Consider the following 22,871-nt stretch of genomic DNA (forward strand, 5'->3'; position numbering starts at 1 on the left):
ATGTGTATTGTGTATAGACCTTTAAGGTATTGTTTTTCTCCAAAAAAAACTAGGTCAGAGGAATGCGGAAGTTTTTGTCAACCATATTAGAGTCGTTCCGCCAATTATAAACTTATATGCAGCTAACTTTTTTCTTAAGGCTTAATTTTTGAGGAAAATATTGGAATAAGTTTAACAAGAAACCAAAATGATCTCATTACTTAAACAAGATTGAAATTAATTCGCACCTGTCCAACGTAGAAGGCAGTTGAAATATTTTAAAATTTCTGACCGGATGTCGAGGCAAAATTCTTCGTATATAACAGTCAAGCTGACCTACCACCACTACCACCATCACCGCCCAACCTAAGGCCTTTTACGGTGGCAGCGGGCGGTGGCTTGGCTGTTCTAATGGTCATCGTTATAGTCTTCTATGCAAATTGGGGTCGATTCTTTTTTATAGAACAAAACCAGCTTCCGGTACTTAATGGTGGATGGTTTGGTTATAAAGGACGAACTTCTGTATAGCAGTCTCAACAATGCATTCTAGACCAAGTCCGGCGAGTTCCGGTGCATGGGGCGGGTTTCTATAAAATTAATGAGTCCCTTTGGACATTTAACCATTTTTATGGACTTTTTGTACTGAAAAGTGTTTTATTAAAAAAAAATGCTTTCTTAGAAATGAACACATTCAGGTCATATACCTACCGAACCGACCGACTTGCTGCAAACCTAAATAATGTAAAGCCAAAGGACTCAACTAAATTCACGGCCATCTTGCCGCACGACTTGATTTCACAGTCGTAGCTTCGGCGGTCGGTAAGTGAGTTTGGATATTGCATGCCAAAGCGCAGTGCAATAATTTATGTCAATGTTGCTGCAACCGTGCGAATCACATGTTTTTTTAAATTATGAAACATCAAGACCTCTAGAAAGGGTTTCAGCCTTTAAGAAAAAATAGAAGAAATTCTTTAAGATTATCGTATATGATTTTAATTTGGACTGCTCTGAGAATTTTAAAGGCATTTTTAAATTTTTTTTAAACTCATTGACTCTTTCACTCTGGGTTAAGAAATGACCTGAATTCGGAAGCAAGCATTTTCTGCATCATCATCGGCACCAGAATAATGTTCGTGCAGTGCAAATTTTTGTGGTTAAAGGTCACTTGGCTCGTTTCGAGTAATTTAGCCATTAGATTAATGACTTTTGGATGACGATCCTAGGTCGTAACTTTCGTTGCATTCTTGCATGTTCTCATTATTTACTGACCTGATGGTGGTGCGGAATTGATTTTATGTATAAAAGGTGTGGCTATTTTCTTACTTTTGACGAGAGGAAATGAAGGCAGCTAATTGCCTTTTTTCTTTCTTTTATAATTTCATGATTTCGTGAAATAGGTTTCCGAAGTCATAAAGCAAAATTTTAAATGAAATGCAATATCAACAATGATTCTCATTTTTTATCTGAGATTCCTATTAAAGTTATGGATTTTGAAAATTAAAACCAGGACTCAACTTCATAGGTCAAGGGCAATATTTGTATAACGCTATTTTCAAGAAGAATATGTTGGTACGTTTCCAAAAACAAAAAACGTTCTGTTTTATAGGTTTTACTTGACGAAAAGTATATAAAGGGTGTAAAGTGGCTATAACAATGAAATGTAAGGTATTCTAAATATTTAAAGTGTGCCTTTAATGTATGATAGATTGATATTTAGATAGAAGAATTCATAAGGGTTATGCGTTAAATGGGTGAAAATATTGCATTTTATCGATTCTAATTTTTGTAAGCTTGTATAGAGGATCAGAGTAATATGTGTGGCCCATTTGTTAGAACTGCCAATTACTTTGGAAATGTTAAAGAAATACAGTTCACAGTTTTAAAGATTTGTCTCAGTGTTAAGTAAAAGAGAGATTATTAATATCAAAGCATTAGAAGAAGTATCGTGTCAGTTCCATAAGAAAATAAAAACAGAAATATACATTTACGCTAATGGCTAATAATGGCAAAAAGGCTTCAAAAAATATCAATGGAATGGATGGTTAATGCTTATCCTAATTCTTCAAAAAAAATTAAAATAAGATTCTTTTTCAACATAGTTTTAAGTCCCAGGCGTTAACGTACTTTTTTTTAACTTTCTCCTCAATAATGTTTTGTTATAAACCAAATTTTTACAGAACTTTCAAAAGTTGAAAATTGAAGTTTAGTTTCTATCGAAATTGAAAAAAACACTCCGAGATTTAATAACCCCTGAAGGTCCAACGAATTAACTAAGAGCAGTAAACATCAAGACTATAGTATAGTATAATCAAAATCATAACTATAGAAAACTCATGAATCTTTTTAAAAAGTAATTATGTTTTTTGAGTAGCACATGCACAATTCTATCGTTAATAAAACTTGTAATACGTTTTTAAATTAACAGTATAAAATAAGATTCAGAAGAGTCTGCACAAACATCTGATGTAAAATATTTTTTTCAAGCGGTATTCAAAGTAGTTATACTTCTGAAAGAAACACTCTCCATAAAATGATATACCTATGAAAGTTGACTAAAATGTTTAATTGTTCATGAGAACCAAAAACCAAAAGAAGTAACATTGATTGGTCTGTACTGTGCCGAAAATAAGAGAATGATGGATTAAGCTGGACCTATAACTTTTCTATGGCGATTAACGAAATACTTTACTTTTGAATCTTTGAAATTTGAAGAAAAAGAAGGATCCCAAAATTTCCCCGTAGCTTTTAGAGCGGAAATTATTGTAATCGCTCCGATTTGTCGCATTGAAAATGTTGAAATTTTTCAAAGTTTTAAGGTCTCTAGAGTAGAATTAAAAGATTTTTAGAGAGATGTCTGTATGTGCATGTTTTTATTTTCGTCCTCTTAAGCTCAAGAACCAGAAGAGATATCGACTTCAAACAATTTTTGTAGCTCAGATAATAATGCAGAAAGATGCAAAAAGGGCTCTCAAAAAAATTGCGTGAGTGGTTTTTTTTTTACCATAGGTGAACATTTTGGTTAACCCTAAATATCTCACGGACTAAAAACGCTAGAGCCTTGAATTAAATTTTATATTATATTATGCAATGTGATTCTAAAATTGTATATTTTTTTAAATAATTCCAACTAGCTGTTTTTTATAGATAAAAGAAAACTGAAAAAAAAAATACATGTAAAAAAGATTTTCGTTACAAAGTAATTTTAGCAACGAAAAATAACGTTTTTTACATCTGGTTAAATTTTGGAAAAATCGTTTTGACAGTTTTTTTTACGATAAATAAAAAAGATATACAAAAATTATTAAAAGTTGGTAAAAAATTGACTTTTATTGATTTAACAAAATTTAAGATATTGGCTTTGAACAAATTTTATCCTATAAAAACTATTGTTTTGGACATTCAGTAAAATTTTGAGAAAAATCCATTTGACAGTTTTTTTTTAACAAAAAATAAAAACCTTAAAAAAAATACAAAAAGTTGGTAAAAAGTGATTTCCGACTCATATTTTTTCAAAAGTTTTAGATATCGGCTTTAAGTTAATTTTATTTTATAAATTAATATATTTTTCAAGATTAGACAAAGTTTTGAGAAAAATTGAATTAAAATGTTTTACAAAAAATAAAAAAGTTATAAAAATACTCAAAGTTGGTAAGAATTGATTTGCGACTCGAATATCTTTTCAAAAATTGGAGATTATGGCTTCAAACAAATTAAATTTTGTTTTCAACCTTCGGTACAATTTTGGGAAAAATCGAATTGACAATTTTCTTCCAAAAAAAAAAAAAAACAATACTAAAACTTGGTAAACATTTACTTTTGACTCAAATAACTTTTCAAAAATTAAAAATAGTGGCTTCAAACTAATTTTATCTCACAGAAAGTATTATTTATGACATTAAGTAATTTTTATTTATAAAAATCCAACAGTCCGTTTTTTCACAAACAAATAAATAAAGTACGGAAAACAATTTCTCATTCATCCAATGTGTATTTTTTTATATAAGAAATAAAAACTTTTAAGATATGCTATTAAAATTGGTTTTCACTCTTTTTTTAACAAAACATGGAAACCTACAAACTTTTAAGCAAGACAAAACGACAGACGGGATGAGAAGTTATCAGTGTGGGTCCCTTCCCGTTTTTCAAAATTCTGTATGATATCACCATGTAGGTGATAATTCTGTAGGTATTATAACTTCTGTATTTTAAAATACTGTTAACTTAGAATACTCTAAAACAAAATTCAGTATGAACGAAAATATGTATGCCATAGAACTTCATCTCCAAATTTCTCATAACAAAATGCTGTATCCTTAAAAATTGTGTTCTTGAAAATTCTGTTCTTAAACCATCTGTACGTAAATCCAACAATTGAAGAAATGAATCAGAATTTATTAAAAAGGCATTAAAAAGATGATAAATCCCCTGTAACTCCTTTTTTAAAAGACAATCCTGACAATTTTTCCGTAGACTCTAATGAAATCGCAGCTCAATCGGGTATACACAGATGCAGAATACAGAACCCTAAAAACAATATGCAAGTACTAAAAACAGTTGCACCATTCAAGGTGGAATTTGTAAAAAGTTGAATTTATAAAGTCAAGAAATGCTTAAAACTTAGTGTTGCTAAAATTCAGTTGTTGCACGAACTGAGGATCGCGCAAATCAATTCCATACTAAACATGTTAATGTCTTAAAATGTTTTGTATAATATAGCTTATGACAAATTGTTATGATACGTTATTTTCAAAAATATTCAGTTTTTAAATATTCTGTACTTCAAAATGCTGTAAATAGGCTAAGACCACAAATCTGTTTCACACAATATTTCGAAATACAGGGGCACTACTATGTAACTCGATTCTACAATGAAATCGCTTGAATTCAAAAAATTGGTGCAATGTATCTATTTGTCTACTTTTGAACGAACGAGAATCGAATAGTTCTAGTAGTTCCAACTAGTATTCTTATGAACGTTCGAATAAACGAGGATCTACGTAACTCGAAAATAGAATTGAAATCAAAGCAAAATCGAAAATAATCACTCTACATCAAATGTGTTTGCGAGCGAAGTTTTTTTTATCAAAGTGTAATTAAAATGTTGAATATGAGTTCCATCTACCACCCCAATTACACCGGGAATTCTTCCACATTCATTTCAAAATTGATCATCAGCGGGTACATGACTTTTTCGATTAAAGTCAAAACTTCGGCAAATATTTTTGACAATGTTTGCTGTGCAATTCCAGCGTTTTTTACCACCGATTTGATTTTGGTAACCTCCTGTTGCCAAAGAATTCAATGTTGCTGATAACTTAATGATAATAGGAATAGCATTTTGTCTTCTGCGATTAGTCATGTTGGATAATATGGTATTAAGTAAGTACATAAATCCGTCTTTAGAGAGAAGATAGCTCTTAATAAAACTAAAACAAAAGTATATATTTTCATTAAGAATGCGTTCAAATATTCTAACGTGTATAAAGGGCACTTTTTTAAAAGCTATAGGCAAGTTCTCCAAAAGAAACACATAAAATTCAGAAATATGCATGAAATCTTTATTTGTACGGTCCATATAATTTAATGTTTAAAGATTATTTCATGCAAATGTCGACTTTGGTTGCGCCTCAAATGGTCCATCCGCTTAATATTTCCAACATTTCGGCCGGTATCTCACGATAAATGCTTAAAGGCATTAAATCGCACGATCTAGGCAGCCAATTGACAGGTCCCGAACGTGAAATAAGTTCATAATTGCGCAAGCTGTGTGGCATGTGACACCGTCTTGTTGAAAACACATGTCATGCAAGTCAAGCTCTTGCATTTTGGGAAAAAAAAGTTGGATATCATCTCACTGTAGCGCTCACCATTCACAGTTTTACGATTCGCATCATTTTTGTAGAAGTACTGTCCAATAAGCCAACAGGCCATAAACCACACCAAACTGTGACTTTTTTTACCAATGCGGTAGCTCTTGCAATGCTTCTGGCTGATATTCACTACAAAATCGACAATTTTGCTTATTTACGTACCCATTGAGCCAAAAATGATCTTCATCGCTAAATTTTTCAATAAAAAAGTGGATCTTCGGCCAACTTTTCAAGAGCCCATTCACCAAAAATTTTACGTTGCAGTAGGTCGTTCGGCTTCAATTCTTGCACCAGCTGTATTTTGAAAAGTATCAAACCTAAATGCTTCCGCGAAATTTTCCACGTTGAAGGCTCCATTGCTGCGAACTGCGACGAATCCATAATTGATAGTTATCATTAAAACTAGCCGATACAGCTGCGATGTTTTCTTTAGTTCACACTTTAAGTAAGCTTGTTGGTGGTTTAATGACCAACAATTTAAATTTGATGCGAAATTTAGTTACAATAGCCCGAATAGCCGCTAAAGTGGGTCAATTAAGCTGAACATAAAATGCAAGAAGCGCGCGATGAACTTTGTTAACAGAGAACGCATTTTGGTAGTAAAATTCAATGATTTGCAAGCGTTGTTCGTTTTTAAGACAATTTATGGTTTAATAATAGACGAAACTGGAGATGTTTGAAAGTGAAAAAAAAACACGAAACGTGTGTCAGCTGTTTAAAAAGTGTTGCCTAAAAGATAATAGCTAAAAAATCATCCTTTATATGTACAAACCTTTCGTCACTCACCTCCATTATTTTGAAATTATCTCTTATTCTTCTTTTATTTGCTCGTACCGTTCTTCATTTCCTTACAAATTAAACCAAATTCCACCGGTTTACATTTTTGTTAAAATTATTCTTGTCCAAAAATTTGATTTTGATCCGATTCTATTTTCATACGTAGTATACGATATGAAAGTAGAATCGGAAATGAGTTTCCAATAGAATCAAAAGTAGAATCAAGTTACATAGTAGGGCCCCAGAATTTTTCTCCGCAAAACTTTGACGATATAAATTTTGTTCATACAGAATTTTGTAACACACAGTTTTGACGTACATTATTTTATCCCTTACAGTATTTTTAACCTAACCTATCCTAAGAAGTCTTAGCTGTTAATATCTTATAACATTTAAAGATAGTGTTTCTAATAAAAACCAAAGGCCTACTAAAGGGTGATTTTTTTGAGGTTAGGATTTTCATGCATTAGTATTTGACAGATCACGCGGGATTTCAGACATGGTGTCAAAGAGAAAGATGCTCAGTATGCTTTGACATTTCATCATGAATAGACTTACTAACGAGCAACGCTTGCAAATTATTGAATTTTATTACCAAAATCAGTGTTCGGTTCGAAATGTGTTTATCGACAAATTTTGTTCAGCGATGAGGCTCATTTCTGGTTGAATGGCTACGTAAATAAGCAAAATTGCCGCATTTGGAGTGAAGAGCAACCAGAAGCCGTTCAAGAACTGCCCATGCATCCCGAAAAATGCACTGTTTGGTGTGGTTTTTGAAAAAAATTCAAAAAATTCTTCCAAAGACTAAAAAAAGTCTTATTTTAGTTTTTCCTTATGTAGCCTCAAACTGTAAGTTAAAAAAATGGTACTCATTTGTAATTTCATTAAGCTTTTAATTGTTTAACACTATTTCTTAATTGATTTAAAATAAGGTAGAAAAAACCTAATTCATATTAAACTTTTACCAATTAAATTCTTTTGTAAAGTTGCATGCTTCAATCCTCTTAACTTATTAAGGTTTACACTTTCACTTTCCAGTCGACTTTTTTAACTATAACTTACTTTGTTGTAACGTAACCCATGCTTTCTAGCATGTACATACCTTTGTATATATATTTAATTTTCATTTCTTTTTCTCTACTTTATACAACCACATTTGAATAAATCCTTGACCTAATTTCTATATTTCTTTATGTAATATAACTTCTTTGTACATAAGGACTGGCTCGCGTAAATTCTTATCAAAAATTATAAATCTCACATTTACTGGTCTTGATTTTTGACCGAAGTATTATTCTAAGTAGTGGAAGAAAATAGTAATAAAAATTTCCCAAAAAATAGGGGAAATTATTACACACAAAACCTGGACAACCACAATGACGATGACGCTTATTCAAATTGATGAAAAATAAGTGCCAGACCGTGATTCTATTATGTTATGTGTTCAAAGAAGGGGTTTTTTCTCTTAAACAAAAGGAAAAATAATTTTACGTTAGGCTAGTTTTAGCCTTAGTCCTCATAAACTTAAACCTAAACCTATACCAAAGAGTTCCATCATGACGATGGATGATGACTTTATGGGAAGTGTTTATTATAGAGTGTTTCTCTCGCAGTATATGGGTATAGCAGGTTATTGTGCTTTTGGCCAACTCACAGGTTTCAAAACTGATGTATATTAAGGACTAAGTGAAGTGGTCAACTTCATGACGACGACGATAATAATGAGCGGAAGGACTCTATTCAATGTGACAGAAAATTTACCGAAAATTCACTTTCTTACCTTAGTTGACCCCTTTTAATTATGTTATCCAAGGACGTAGACGGGGCAGCCAGTCATAAAATGGATTGTTTTTTATAGGGTTTTTTGGGGACACGTTATGAAATTCCCTTTTAGTAAATAGATTTTTCTTGCATTTTTCTAATGAAAAATTTTAAAAATGGAAAACCCTAAAAGTTCTTGATTGCCTTTAACTTTGTTAGAAAATATTTGAATTATCCTTAAAAATAAATTAAAAGTCTTTTTAGAGATAATGCCAGTACAATGCTGCTTGGTCAGTGTGTGGAAAAATGTGTGCTTACGTTACATTTTTCAACATACAACCCTTAGAATTATGGTCGGCTATTTTAATGCAACTAACCTTAGGGTTGCATGACACTTCTATTAATAAGGTGCGTGACTTGAGAACGCTCATTTAACAACAGCTTATTTTAACCCTCCATAAATATCAATGCATTTTATTTGAAGAACAGATAAATGAATGTGGATATAAAGGTTAGATTTTAACTCCCTACATAAGTCTGAAAAATACTTTATATAGTACAAGGGGAGTTGGATATTTTTAAAATGCACTGATTATTCCCTCACTTGTCTGAAACAACAACAAAAGTAAAAACTTTACCGTCATCCTAAAAACCATACTAGGAAAATGGTTTGTAAAATTTGTTCTTCAATGTGAAAATAGAAAAAATTTCTAGATTCCCTGCTGATTTCGTGTTGAGAAGATTTATTTGCAACATGTGCCATTGTTGAAAAAATTATAATATTAATTAATTTTGCAAAAATACGTTTGACCTTCATGGCAATATGTCTTAAGTTTGGAGGTCAAAGTTTGTTTTTTGCATTAATGAATTTATTCCAAAAAAGGAAATACATTTTAAGTATTTCTTACTTTTCACCACTAAGAGTGCTTAAAAAAAATACTAACTGAATATGCAATTCACATAAATCATGTTTTGATGTGATACCTTAAGGCTTGGAAACACCATGTTCTTCCATTCTCAGAAAAAATTTTGAACATGCAAAAATACAGAAAACATAAAAGTACGTGTTCGCCAGAGTGTCTGAATCGAAGAGAATAGTCATTTCTTCCTGCAGAAAGAAGTTCAATTACAGATCTCATTTCTTTAAACCGTTACCGTTCATTCACATTGAAGAGTTAGATGCTCCATTCTCCATTCATGAACTGCTTATTGCATTAAATAAAATGAAAGACAGCAAAGCTCCGGGTTTAGATGGCATCACGGCTGAGTTTTACAAAAATGCCAGCTCGCAATTTCTTGAACATATTTTAGTTTTGTTTAACAGAATTTTGGACAAGAAATATATCCCAAATTCTTTTCGGTCTTCATCCATCTCTGCAATTTTTAAAAAGGGTGACCCAAACCTTCCTGAAAACTACAGGGGAATTTCTGTCCTTAATTCACTGCGGAAGTTATTCACTCAAATTCATTCAGACATAATAAAATAATCTGTTTCCAAGCTGGGTTTCGTGCTAATCTCTCCACAGTGGACCAAATTTTTACTTTCTCTAGAGTTGCTAGACGCTTTATAGAGAAGAAAGCAGCCTTCGATACCATCAACCGAAGCTCATTATTATTTAAACTTTCATGTATTGGTTTATCAACAAAATTTATAAAAATTTATGAGCAACTTCTCTCAAATACGCCTGCTGTGGTTAAAAATGGCATGAACACGTCGAAACAATTTAGGTCAGAAACAGGTGTCCCACAGGTTTGCATTTTGAGTCCCTTGGTTTTCTCGCTCTTTATAAATGACATTGAAGATAATATACCAGGTGGTGTTGTTTTTGGTGATCTAGTTATCAAGGTGCTCCTCTATGCGGATGACCTTGTATTTTAACTGATATTAATATTAATTTTCTGATTTGTGGGACCTTCAAATAAACACTACGAATTCAGACACCATAATCGCAGAGCACGTAATGACCGTTCTTGGAACTTGAGCGGTTCAAATACAGAAGTAGTGAAGGACTTCAAATATCTAGGTTTCACAATAACACACAATCTGAACTTTCGAAGTCCTATAAGAGATAAATTGACCGCAGCAAAAGCAGCTATTAACTGTATGTGGTAAAATTTTTTTAAAACAAAAATATAGATCTGGCTTCGAAATTTAAAGTGTTTGATTCAACCGTTAAAAGCTGCTTTTGCTATGGAAATGAAGTTTATGGCTACATGCAATTAGACGATATAGAAACTATCCAAAGATATTTCTTCAGGGAATCTTCTTTTTTCTCTGAAGCTGTTGCGTATAGAAATTCATTCGTGGACCTCTAATGTTCGGTCTAATATAATTTTGTTTTAGTTAAACTAAAAGCCCCTTTCACTGTTGATATTGAAAGTCTTTTACTGCCCTTTACTTTTGATGTATCTAAATAACAATGATTAAACCTAAAAAGTTACCAATAAGCTTAACTATACAAAACTAATATTTATTTCAAGTTATATGTTAGTAGTTTTTGTTTTCGCTTAACTAAAAGTCTGCAACATTTGTTATTTTCAAATCAATTAAATCGTTCAATCTGGCTTACTTAATCATAATCAGAATCTTAATCATAAATTATTTTGTAAATTGTTAATTTTTATTATATAACAGCTAAAAAATAACTTCTCTCTCAATGTTTAAAATTTAGATATAACCGGCAGACGGCTTAATAGCCATGCTTGTAAATGTTTTTTGAAATTTGTAGGATTCAAAATTTGGTTGTTTTAAAGTCCCTAAAATATAAATGCGTCCTTGAAAGAGAGAAAAACGCCCCAAAAGTTATTAACGAATTGTTAGATCGTTTTCATTTGAAGACAATGCAAATGTAGGACTTTGTAGTTTCATAAGATTTAGGAAATTTATTTGTTAACATTCCTTATAAAATATTAATTAATACATTTTCTTATTTCAGGACAATTACAATGTGCTTCACATAGCGTCAATGTACTCGCGGGAAGATGTCGTTAAGCTTTTACTGACAAAAAGAGGTGTTGACCCATTTGCTACTGGTGGGGTAAGTAATGAATTATTTTTATACAAAAGCAATAATTTTACATAAAATAACCAATTTGACATAAGTTGCATTAGCCAAACTTAGTTTAATATTTATTCATTTCTTTAGAAAAGGTAAAAGTATAAAAATCAATATAAGTCACTGCTGCTGTTTTACTAATGTGCAAACTCGTTACCATAATACAACTATTATACCTCTCACCAGGGTGTCTCGTCGTCATCATCAGCCGTCCTGCCCAAAGTCTTACAAAGGTGTTTTATAAAACAAAAACAAAATTGAGAAAGGATTTGCAATTAATTTCAGGGTTATACAAATGCTTTATGCACCTCATGTGACGCAAAGGTGTTTTGTTTTCGTGTTTATTAGCAAACATTCCTGCGTGCTTTTTCAATTTTAAGTCTTATGTTTGTTTTAAGTGAAAAGGTCAAAAAATTCAAAAAAAAAAACCAACGTGTGTGAAGTTACACTGTAGTATAGCAGAATTATAATGTCAAGATAAAATAATATATTAACTTACACGTACCTAATAGTTTACTAGGTCACACATCAGGATTATTTAGTTGTTATTGGGTTTTTTCCTAGAAAGAAAAACAAAAAAAAGGGTTCTAGACATGTGAACTAAATTCGAAAAAAATATACATATTTATAATTTCTTACAATAATTATAATAATTAAATTAGCATTTCATGTGGGTATATGGAATAACCTTTATATAGAAGCTCATCAGGAGTTGATAGATTGTTAGAATTGTGTTTTTAGGGATTTAAGAAGGATTTGAATTACTCAGAAACGATATAAACCGATTTATTTTGAGTTTTAGGTTTTTATTAATATGGCATAATTATGTAATTTATATCACAGGCTATTATAAAAAATATCGGTCTTAATAGCGATTTTAATTTATAAAGTTTCATTTTTTAGTCATTTTTCTTCAAACTAAACAAATAGCGAATTAATCTCAGACCAAATTCAGCCTTCATAATTTTTTGAAACCAGGTTGACACATTGCAATAATTCCTTACTTACTTAAGGTGGCGCTACAGTTCTGTGTGAACTAAAGGCTCACCCAACAAAACTTCTCCATCTAGCTCGGTCCCTATAGCTTAATGTTTCCAGTTTTGGGCTCCAAGTTGGGTGATGTCACTTTCCACTTGTGCGTGCCACCTGATTCGTGTTCTTCCTCTAATGCGCTGTCCTATGGGTGTGGATTCGAAGACTTTCAGGGCATTGGTTTCCATGGGCTCTGCGTGACCCAGTCATCTTAGTCGTTGAACTTTTACCCTTCTGGTTAAGTCTACGTCACTGTGCAGCCCGTACAGCTTGTCATTTTATTTTCACATCCACTCCCCTTCTACGCATATGGGAGCGTAGATCACGTAGATCAGAGTTTTCTTATCAAAACGACCTAAGGTGCTTTCATCCGCCTTTGTCATAGTAAATGCTTCTGCACCGTATAACAGGGCGGGGATGACCTTTGGTCGCTCAAAAGAGGGGGATTTGCTACTCAATCACTTCTTAGCCCAAAGAACAACGGTTATTCTCCGTTTGACCTCAGTTAGACTGTTGTTGTTTTCTGCGTTCATAGAAGGAGCCTAGGTAGATGAAGTCCTTAATTACCTGAAAGTTACGTCTGTCGATCGTGACGTTTTGACAGAGACGTCGTAGTTGTAAGTCCTTTCTTGATGACTTTGTTTTGCCCTCATTAACCGGTAAACACATTTTTGCGGCCTCAATACCCACAAAAGCCTCATTGACGCACTGAGTTCTTCCGATTGTGTCAATGTCATCAACATATGCTAGTAGCTGGACAGACTTTTCAAAAGATAGAACCTCTAGTGCTCACGTGAAAGCTCTGCATTATTCCTTCAAGTACGATGTTTAAAAAAATCGCATGACAGCGCATCACCTTGTCCTTGTCTCCAATCTTTATATACCAACGCGAATTCTCCATGGTCATGGTCATCAACGGACGATTTTGGCAAAACTCGACATGGCTCTATAGAGCTCATCCCTGTAGACGCTGTTGTATGCGGCCTTGAAATCGATGAAAAGATGGTTTATGTCGATTTAGCGACTTTCCTCGTCTATGACCACACTGTTAAGGACCTGTCAGGTTGTTGACAATGGGCATTAGACGTTCACATTATTACGGCAGAGAAGATTTTGTAAGCGATGTATATGATGCTTAAATAAAATTATTACCAGCACGGTAGCTCAGCTTAAGGGGGTTTTTCGATTAGGTGAATATTTTATAAATCAAGGTGATCAATAAAATTTAAATGAAATTGATACCAAAATGATATCGAAATACCACGAGGTGAGTTTCTCCAAGTCGTATTGATTTAAGTGGGCGCCAGGAAACTTTTTACTGGAAGTTTACCAAAACCAGAAGCTGAAAAAATAGTCTTCAAACAGAGTTATGAAATAAAAGAGTGGTTTTATTTTTCAAATGGGAAATTAAAATTATCTTTTATTGCCTTGGCCAAAGCCGGGATTGAAAACCAGGATCTTTTATAAGAACACTTCCTGGTAGTACCGGGAATACAAAATTTTGACACGAAGGTCAGAAGGACGAATTCAAAATAAATGAAGAACACCAGAAGAAAAGCAATATTCTTAGAAACAAAGCAAACACTATACTTAGCTTCTTTTTGACTTTCTCCAACAGCTATCGTAGCCCTTCCTCAACAACTTTCCTCACACCAGAACGAAATCTTCAATACACTAAAACTTAACTCTTTATCAAAAAAAAATTCCTTCACACAATTTTCGTTAATCTTCTAATCGCTTTGGGCGCAATCCAAAAAGTGGCTATCATCATGGCGAGCTTAACCCTTCCGACTACTTGCCTAATTGCCTTAAGGCAATGTTCTCGGATCTTATGCGTGGTGATCGATCTGTCTCTGTCCCGCAACTTCTTCCATCCATAAGAATGGGGTGTGCGACCGAGAAGCCAGGTATCTTTCATCACATGCGATCTCTTTAAAGAGGTGATGCGATCATCCCGTAGCCCTGTGAGTGAGTTCAGTTCTTCACTTTCGAACCCATTCCAGACAAGACTTTCTCGAAAATTGTATGTAAGTCCTAGCATTACCAAGTACCTACACGCGCTAGATTTTCGTTGAGGAAAAACTACTTATGTCGTGTTCAAGAAAGTCGGTAGCCAAGCCTTTAATTAAAATGAAAGTTATTAAAATATTCTTGGAGTGATTTTCTATCGTTAATACTTTATGATGGGCCTTGATGATCTAGTTCAACCAATACGTGGGTCAACCGTCGCAAAGTTCGTTGGTGTGGAATCCTTTCGCACACTTTGGTTCGAATCGAATGGGGTGGCGCAACAGTCCGTTGTGAACCAGGGCCTAGTGACTTACAACTCTCAACCATTCCTGTGTGCGAGTACTGTTATCAGGAATGGAAGGGACCTACAATTTAAGGCCGAATCCGAACGGCTTGTTTGAGAAAGCACTTTTTCATGACAAGAGTTACTCTTGAAGGATTTGTCAATTCCTCGCAAGAGGCCACCCCGTTAATTAAGGTGGCACAGGCAGGGATTGAACCCAAGACCCCTTGCATGATAGTCCAACGCACTAACCATCATGCTACAGGTACGCACACTTTGGTTAGACCTGTTAAATTTGCTTTCCCAAAATGCTAGGAGATGAGGTAACTGGCTGATGGTCCAGGTTTCTACTAGACTCTTCTAGAATTTTTGGCCGTAGTAAGTATTCGTTAAGGGTGGTTAGCAACAATTGAGGCGAAACTTGGTGTGGTAAAATTTACCGCAAAAATAATATATTTGTGAATTAGTTCTTTCTACATATAATGTTTCAGTTACTGAACTTTATTAAAATAAAGTTAAACAAAATCCCCCTTTCAAAGGCTGTTAAAAACTGCTTATTGTTAGACTACAAACTAAAACTATTTGTCGATACATTAATTACATACTTATTAATAATAAATATTAAATCATAAAATTAAAATAGTATAGGACTACAAATTTGCTTTCGAAGCATTCAATAAAAATTATAATAGAAGGCTTCAAGTTCAAACTCACAAACTAAATATGATGGTGTACCTCAAGGCTTCGTTTTTTCTCCGAATCTCTTTCTCATTTTTATGAATGATATCATGTTTGCAACTTCGAATAATTCAACTAATTTTTTCGCTGACGATAGAAATCTTAGCTTTTTATATTAGTTGCCAAAGTCCTCCATTTTCCGATGTGAAACTGCAATGACAAAATATGATAAGCTCAATAAAATTCGACCTAACAGCATTGTAATTCGAAAACTCAATATTTTCTTGTATCAATTTGTAACTATTTGTCAATTTCAATGAGTGGAACTTGTATCAATTAAAGGTGTTTGGGTTTTCTGCGAATTTGTAAGAAATTTGTCTCTCCTTCTGATCTGGCTACAATTCAAATATAAGTAAGTTCAAAAATTGCCTATAAGTTCCATCTCTGAGCTGTTGATCCAGTATCTTACATAATGCTCTTAAAAAATATTCAAAGAAGAGCTTATAAAATGATTGTGATAGTAACATCATTGACTCATTTAAGTCACTCCAACATCATCTAAATGGTTCTTGGCTAAACATTTTTTTACCGATATTTTAACGGACTTTCTAGTGAAATAGCCATTTGGATTTATACCTTTTGCGAGAAAGATTCGTTCTTTAGCCGTATAACGCGAATATTTTGTCATTGCAAAGTTTTAAAAATATGAACCCATGTATGTGCACTATCTTCTAACACAGTCTTTGTCATATAAAAGATATACACAAACCTTTGATTGCGTGCTAATTATGCAAGAACTTATAACTCCTCCTATACGAACAAGTATTACTGATTTTTGGGGTCGCTTTACCAAATGTTTGTATAGCAAAAACAAACTTTTAAAAAAACATAGACAAATATTGCATGCAAAATATTTAACTGTCTTAACTAATTTACGACTAATTTACGGAAAATTATTCGAAATAAGACGTTAAACACTTTTTTGGGGGGACTTTGCTAAGTTGGTATCAAGTCAAAGTATAAACAATGACAATATCAATTCACAACTAAATAATGGCTATAATATTTTCCAATAAGTAGAAGTTTTTTTTATTGCTATTCAAAATTTATTTCTATTTTAAAGCCATTGCACTATTCCCCTTTCAAAATCATTTTCATTCGTGTTGCTTGATTTTGAGACACACACCGGAAGTTTGATTTACCTAAATTAGGTAACTATGCTATTGTTATTACCTACTTTTCTATTTCGCTGTCATTCAAAAGTTTTGACACTTCAATGAGTTTATCCCTATTTATAGGGATACTTTACAGTATTTTAGATATCGAAATGAGAATTTTATAATGCAGTCGAAATATCTAAGATTTTTAGAGTCAGTTTGAATTCGAAACTCACCGTAAAAGGAGTGAATATAGTGTAGACTTTTAGTCTTGTGTTTAAACAACTTTCTGCTGTGTTTCTGAGAAAAAAGTGATATCTAAGCAGCTAAACCAACTTGAAGTTTCACATTGCAACATCAAAACATTAGTTTCAGAAACTTCTTTAGGTCTTTTAGTTGAGTGTAATTCACGTTTTTACTAAGAGTAATATTGTATTAACATAGAATTCATTAGTCAACGATACGATTACTACGATTGCTCATTATACTTATGTATATGAGGCAGTATTCTATTTCCTTAGCTTAACAAGTCAGTTTTTTTTTTCTAATAGAAAGAGCATTTAAAAAACATTTTGTACGAGCATCTCTGACAACGTAACTCTACACTACCATCATCGATAATTAATTCACTGATCGTCAAACTTTAGTTTTTTCGTTCAAGCAAAAGAATAATTTTTGAAAGCACAAGCAGTTCTGAGTTCAAATCTCGCCCTATAACTCTTCTATCACATCAATTTCTTAAAATATGTCTCTTAATTTGTTTTATTATCAACTTAAAAGGTTTTTTTTTTAAAGCTTAGCAAAAGTTCTTAACTATTTCATTTTATCAATGTTTTTAAAAATATACACCATTTTAGTATCACACTTAGTTTCTTAAAATTCTCATTGGTTTTGAATCTTCATTTACTTTGAATAATAAATTGGTTTTAGAGTTAGTTCTAAGCAGTGATTTGAAACTTGAACTTTAACTGTAACTTCTTCTTCTGGTAAAACTTGACCTGATTAAATCACGAATTCGTTACAAAAAATAAAAACTTCTTTTAAACCGTTTTGCTCTTTTCTGTAAAAAAAATCATTTTAGAATAAATTGATCAGCTTTTCTTAAAGATTTATGTAGGACAGATGAAATTTAACTATTAGTGAAGATTTTTTGAAAATTGTACTTAAAATTATATTTAAAATTGAAGATTATAGTTTGAAAAACCGTCACCGAATTTAATTAGAAAAAAACAAAAACAAAAATCACTTCATGAATTTAGATAGTCCCAACAAAACTTCATATATTTACTTTTTGTTTTTTTTCCGAATTTTAAAGATAAATATCGTAAAAACTTTAAGCGAAAGCGTTTTTGGAGTCGGTTTTGGAACTAAGACAAGTGTTACCGTACAAAATCGTATTCTTTTAAACGTTTTTAGATCTTGTTCCATAAACTTCTTTATTTTAATACATCATTTTTTAAGAGAGTGAAATTGATTTCGAAACGGTAAAATTTAAATTAATTGATTATCTCTTTATCATCTATTTTCAGTCAAGATCTCAAACCCCCGTCCATTTGGTAGCAAGTCGACAGACAGGTACGGCAACAAGTATTCTACGTTCCTTATTGGCGGCAGCAGGAAAGGATATCCGATTAAAAGCAGACGGGGTAAGTTATTTTTCCACCTTAAAAAATCTATACTTTTTACAACTTTTACCATAAACCTTATACAAAGAAATCCTCCCTCTACATACTAATTAATTTTACATTCTTTATACCCATACGTACCCTTTCATATACAATACGATGATGTGTCTAAAGGAAGATATGTGTATATTAATCTATATTAATGTATTTCTGAACTATTTCCCACCTCTTTCAACCACGAGATGTGTGATAAAACACTAACCCCTTAATTACTCCTCATAACAAAAACGCCTATAAGTTCCACATACTCGTATCCTTTTCTACATGAGACATGCTGTATACCTCCTGTGTGCGTGTCTCTATAACCTTCCATAGATGTTAGCTTATGATTTTCCAAGGATATATGAGCCAAGCAGAAGTACACAAAAATTGAAACCCTTTGCAGCCAAGCTAAAATATAGATATACAGAAGCCCACATGCAGAGTGTAACACTATGTTTGGCAGGCGTGTTTGCGCCATGTTTGCTGTCTGTACTACTCGAGACTCATAACTCATATCTACAGTACCACACTATACACAGTAGGTACAGTTATACTGCAAATGCGGGAATGCCACCTGATGACGATATAAAAAAAAAAACAAGAAAAAACTGTCTTAAAAGAAGAGTGAAGAGGTGCCCTTACTGTATGATGAGATGATATATAATACTTTGCATGATAACGTTGAATTCTTTGACTACCAACCCCTCTTCCCCCTCTGATTCATATAGATATTTAGCCCATCAGACTTCTTGAAAAACTTAGGGGCTCGACTTTCATGGTATATATGTATCTACTACGACTATAGATACGTTTTTATATACAAAAGAACGCTTTTACGAGTTGTTTACGTTGGAACTGATTGGTACCACGATTTATAGTGGAACGTGCTTTCTTTCCACTTACAACATTTTTTGTTTTCTCTGTTAGAAGCATATTCAAGTCTTCTTAGTCGAGCTTGTATATCGATAGATATATATTGAAAAATAAGAAAAAGGGTTAATTTGTCTATCTATTCGGCATAAAGGTCCTTGCGTTCTCATACAGTGGCATAATATTCTATTGCACGTAGCACCATTCCTCGAGAATTTCTATCATTACAAAAATGGTAATTTATAATAGCTAGAGGTACGTTCTCCTGCAATAGAGTCCAGGTATTTTTGATGATAAAAAATAAAGGATATGCATTACCAATACCCATCCCTTTTTACTTTATGATCTTATGCAGAATTCCAATAAAAAAATAAATACCATTATAGTTAGCAATATCTATACCTCAGTCTTAAAGTCGTATAAAATAATAAAGGATTTCGTAGAACTTATTCGGTGCAGTTTTAGAAGGTTTAGAGGTAAGAAATAACAGACGATTATGGGAAGAACAATTTGTCATGTCACCATAGTGCAGTTTTAGGTTTCATGATTTAAAATAAATTCAATAAGTAATTGAGAAGGAGGTTTCCTTTTAAAATTTTTTTTTTTGATTACAGTTTATAACAAACTTATTATTTATAGGATATAAAGGACTTAACAGAATTTGAAGTCAATCGAGTGGTAGCTCGTGGGTGGGAGTCCTTTTATTGTTTAAAGTGACAACACCTCAATAGTATTTAGTTATTTTTGTTGCTAATTATATATTTCTCTGACCAGTGAAAGTCGAGTCCAACCAAAAATTTATTTAACTGAGCGATATTTTAGTTCACGCTGTCCGATACTCCGAAAAAGTAATGTTCTACTGAAACACCCTGTTACATATTATTTACGCCTAAGCCATTCTTAATATTTAAGTCAAGACAAAGATGTAAATTGAACAACAGCATATTTTGGCGGCAGAGAAGACCCTTTTCTATGCGGATTGATGCTTTATCTTGTTCATTTATCAATTTTTAAGTTTCAGAGACTGATTTTCGAAGACAGAGACATAGTTTAATATGAAATCTCTTAGTATGGCAAAATGAAAACATTTTAGTCTCAGAAATGAATGCTTTTTAAATTCTATTTAAGCCGGAACTGCACTTTTAAAACTGAAAATTGATTTACAAAATAACCTTTAGTGCTGCAAAAGAAATATTTGAGGAATCATTTTTTTCGGAAAGATAAAATTACTATAAAAACAAAAAAATTAAAATCACATTTTGTTGATAGTTATACTCAAAAAACCTCATTTTTTAAACCCTTGACTGGATTCAGCAAACCGACATAAATATTTGAACAACAAACATTTGCAATTAACACACTTAAGTCTTAGTACTTTAAAGCATTTAAAAAGCTACTAATTTTAATTCTGACCAAACCCAATTTTTTGAAATTTTTCTAAAATAATTTTAGACTTATCTTAGCATAAAATACAATAATTACTCGAAGACTATTAAAGCTAAGCATTTTTGGTTTGTGCAAGAAGTAAGTAAGTCTGTGCACCAAGGGGTTGAGTACGATTGACCCCATTTTAAAATCTCTTTCTAAGAACACGCATATAAAAATCTCGCTTTACGAAATCTCTTCTATTCAAAATCTTGCAAATACAAAATCTCGCAAATTAAAATCTTGAAATCTCGCATTGAAATCAAATATTTATTATTTTGTGCGCGCGAATTTAGAACAATCTGCTGCGAGATTTTGAAAAAGCTAAATTTTACTATGCGAAATTTTAAAAATGTAAAGTTTTTAAATAAAAGATTTCAAAAATGCGAGATTTAAAAAAAATCCAGATTTCGTTCCAAGAGATTTTAGTTTTGCCGCCAATCGTACCGCTCCTGCGCTGAAGTAAGGGACGGAATATTATTTTATTTACAGCTCTAGGTGTGAATTCCATCATCTTAACGAAAAAAAAATCACACGACACCATTTAATTTCTCCAAAAACGTTTCAGTTTTTTAGAAATATTTTTGGAATGCAGTTATTAAGTGCTTACAACTTAACGCATACAATTTATTTAAAAGTTACCTATTATAAATATATCGAATATAAAAAAAAACCATTTAAGATAATATAAAAGTTTCCTAGAAAATTTAAAAAAGGTATGTTTGGATTATCCTTCAGAAACAATACAAAATAAAAAAAAAACCAAGTTTAAAAAGTTTAGAGATAATTTCATAAAAGTCGTCCGTTCTTAAAAAATCCAAATTTTCAATGATTACCAACTCTAATTTTTGGTCTTTAAACAAATTATAAAAACATCTGACGCATAGCTGCTCAAAATCTTAAATTAAAAGTTTGAACTCAATCGACGAAATATAGACAGACTCACTTCTTTCAACTTCTCTTCTATCGTGTTTTCATGTTCATTCTTACGAATGCAACATTTGCCATAAAGTTCATATGTGTCGAAAATAAGAAATCTCAATCAATTTTAAACTTCAAGTTATTTTAAGTTTGGCAAACTTTAATTTTCGAACTGTTGCCTTTTATTATTTTTGTCGTTGACTTCAAGAAATTTTCTTTTGTTAATTCAGCATTTGCAAAGCTGTACTGCTGCTGTACTAGTTTTGTATTAAATTTCATCATTAACAACAGTATTTAAAGTTTCTTTTCCGTAGCTTGTTAAATAATTCTGTTCCTCAATTATATATGATTATAGTGTTTAATCTTGTAGGAGAAGAACTTGCTGTCATACGTTGCCCTGACTCAATATGAGTTTTTTTGTGAAAAATCTTTCGTAGAAATAAAAACCAATTTTTCCTTAAGAAAATACAAATGTAACAAACTTATCAATTAGGACGGAATTCAAATAATATATCAGGATGTTCCCAACAGCCTTATTCTATCCGTCATTGCAGAAAATATTTCTGCATAATTTCAGCACAATGAAACTTAAATTTCCAATAAGCAACAAGGACCTTTAATTTCAATAAGCAAGACTCCTTCCAGCTAGAAGAAAATTTATCCATTTAAGCCGTCTTATCTGTGAAGTAAAATGACTTGTGGATTGGGAAAAGTCAGTCAGTGGTGTAAGACTTTAAAGGATGTAAAATGTTTAAGCTAGTTTAATGAATAACTGATTTAAGAATATACCTTTTTTTATCTTTTAACATTTTACGTCGTATTGTGATTTTGAAATTAGTAATTTTTTTAATCCATATACATTTTGAGTTTCTGAGATACCAAATTAATATGTGTAAACAGGTTAAAGTTTGTTTATTTTCACGAGCTATCACTGTTTAGACTTGTTCACTTGCACCTTTATAAACATAACAAAGAATTAGGTAGCGCAACAGTCCGTTGAGTACTAGGACCTACTGACTTACAATTCTCAACCATTCACATGTAAGTAATGTTGGCAGGAATGGAGGGGACCTAGAGTTTTAAGCCAAATCCGAACGGCTAATTTTAGAAAGCACTTTTCATGACAAGAATTACTCTTGGAAGTTTTGTAAATTCCTCGCAAGAGGCAGTACCCGTGAAAAATTTAGATGGCACACGCAGGGATCGAACCCAAGACCTCTGGCATGACAGTCCAACGCACTAACCTTCATGCCACGGGTACTCCTATCTTTACTAATAAAAGGGTTTTAAATTTTACAAACAGGATTACAATTTTGGAATAACATTTGAAATTCCTAAATATTTAGAATATTTAAAAACGGTTAACAACGAGTTCTTTAAAATGT

The 22,871-nt window shown here is 32.3% G+C and overlaps 1 protein-coding gene across 7 annotated transcripts in view; it reads left to right on the forward strand.

Moving 5' to 3' along the window:
• LOC129951343 (serine/threonine-protein phosphatase 6 regulatory ankyrin repeat subunit A) overlaps positions 1 to 22,871 on the forward strand; it is a 60,233-nt gene that overhangs the window by 17,848 nt on the left and 19,514 nt on the right. For all 7 annotated transcript variants that reach the window (XM_056063440.1, XM_056063441.1, XM_056063442.1 and 4 more), the window contains exons 3-4: positions 11,324 to 11,425; positions 18,133 to 18,249. In XM_056063440.1, the coding sequence (XP_055919415.1) occupies positions 11,324 to 11,425; positions 18,133 to 18,249 (219 nt within the window). The remainder of the gene's footprint in view (positions 1 to 11,323; positions 11,426 to 18,132; positions 18,250 to 22,871) is intronic.

This window comes from Eupeodes corollae, chromosome 3 (genome assembly GCF_945859685.1).
Source record: "Eupeodes corollae chromosome 3, idEupCoro1.1, whole genome shotgun sequence".
NCBI classification, from domain to species: domain Eukaryota; kingdom Metazoa; phylum Arthropoda; class Insecta; order Diptera; family Syrphidae; genus Eupeodes; species Eupeodes corollae.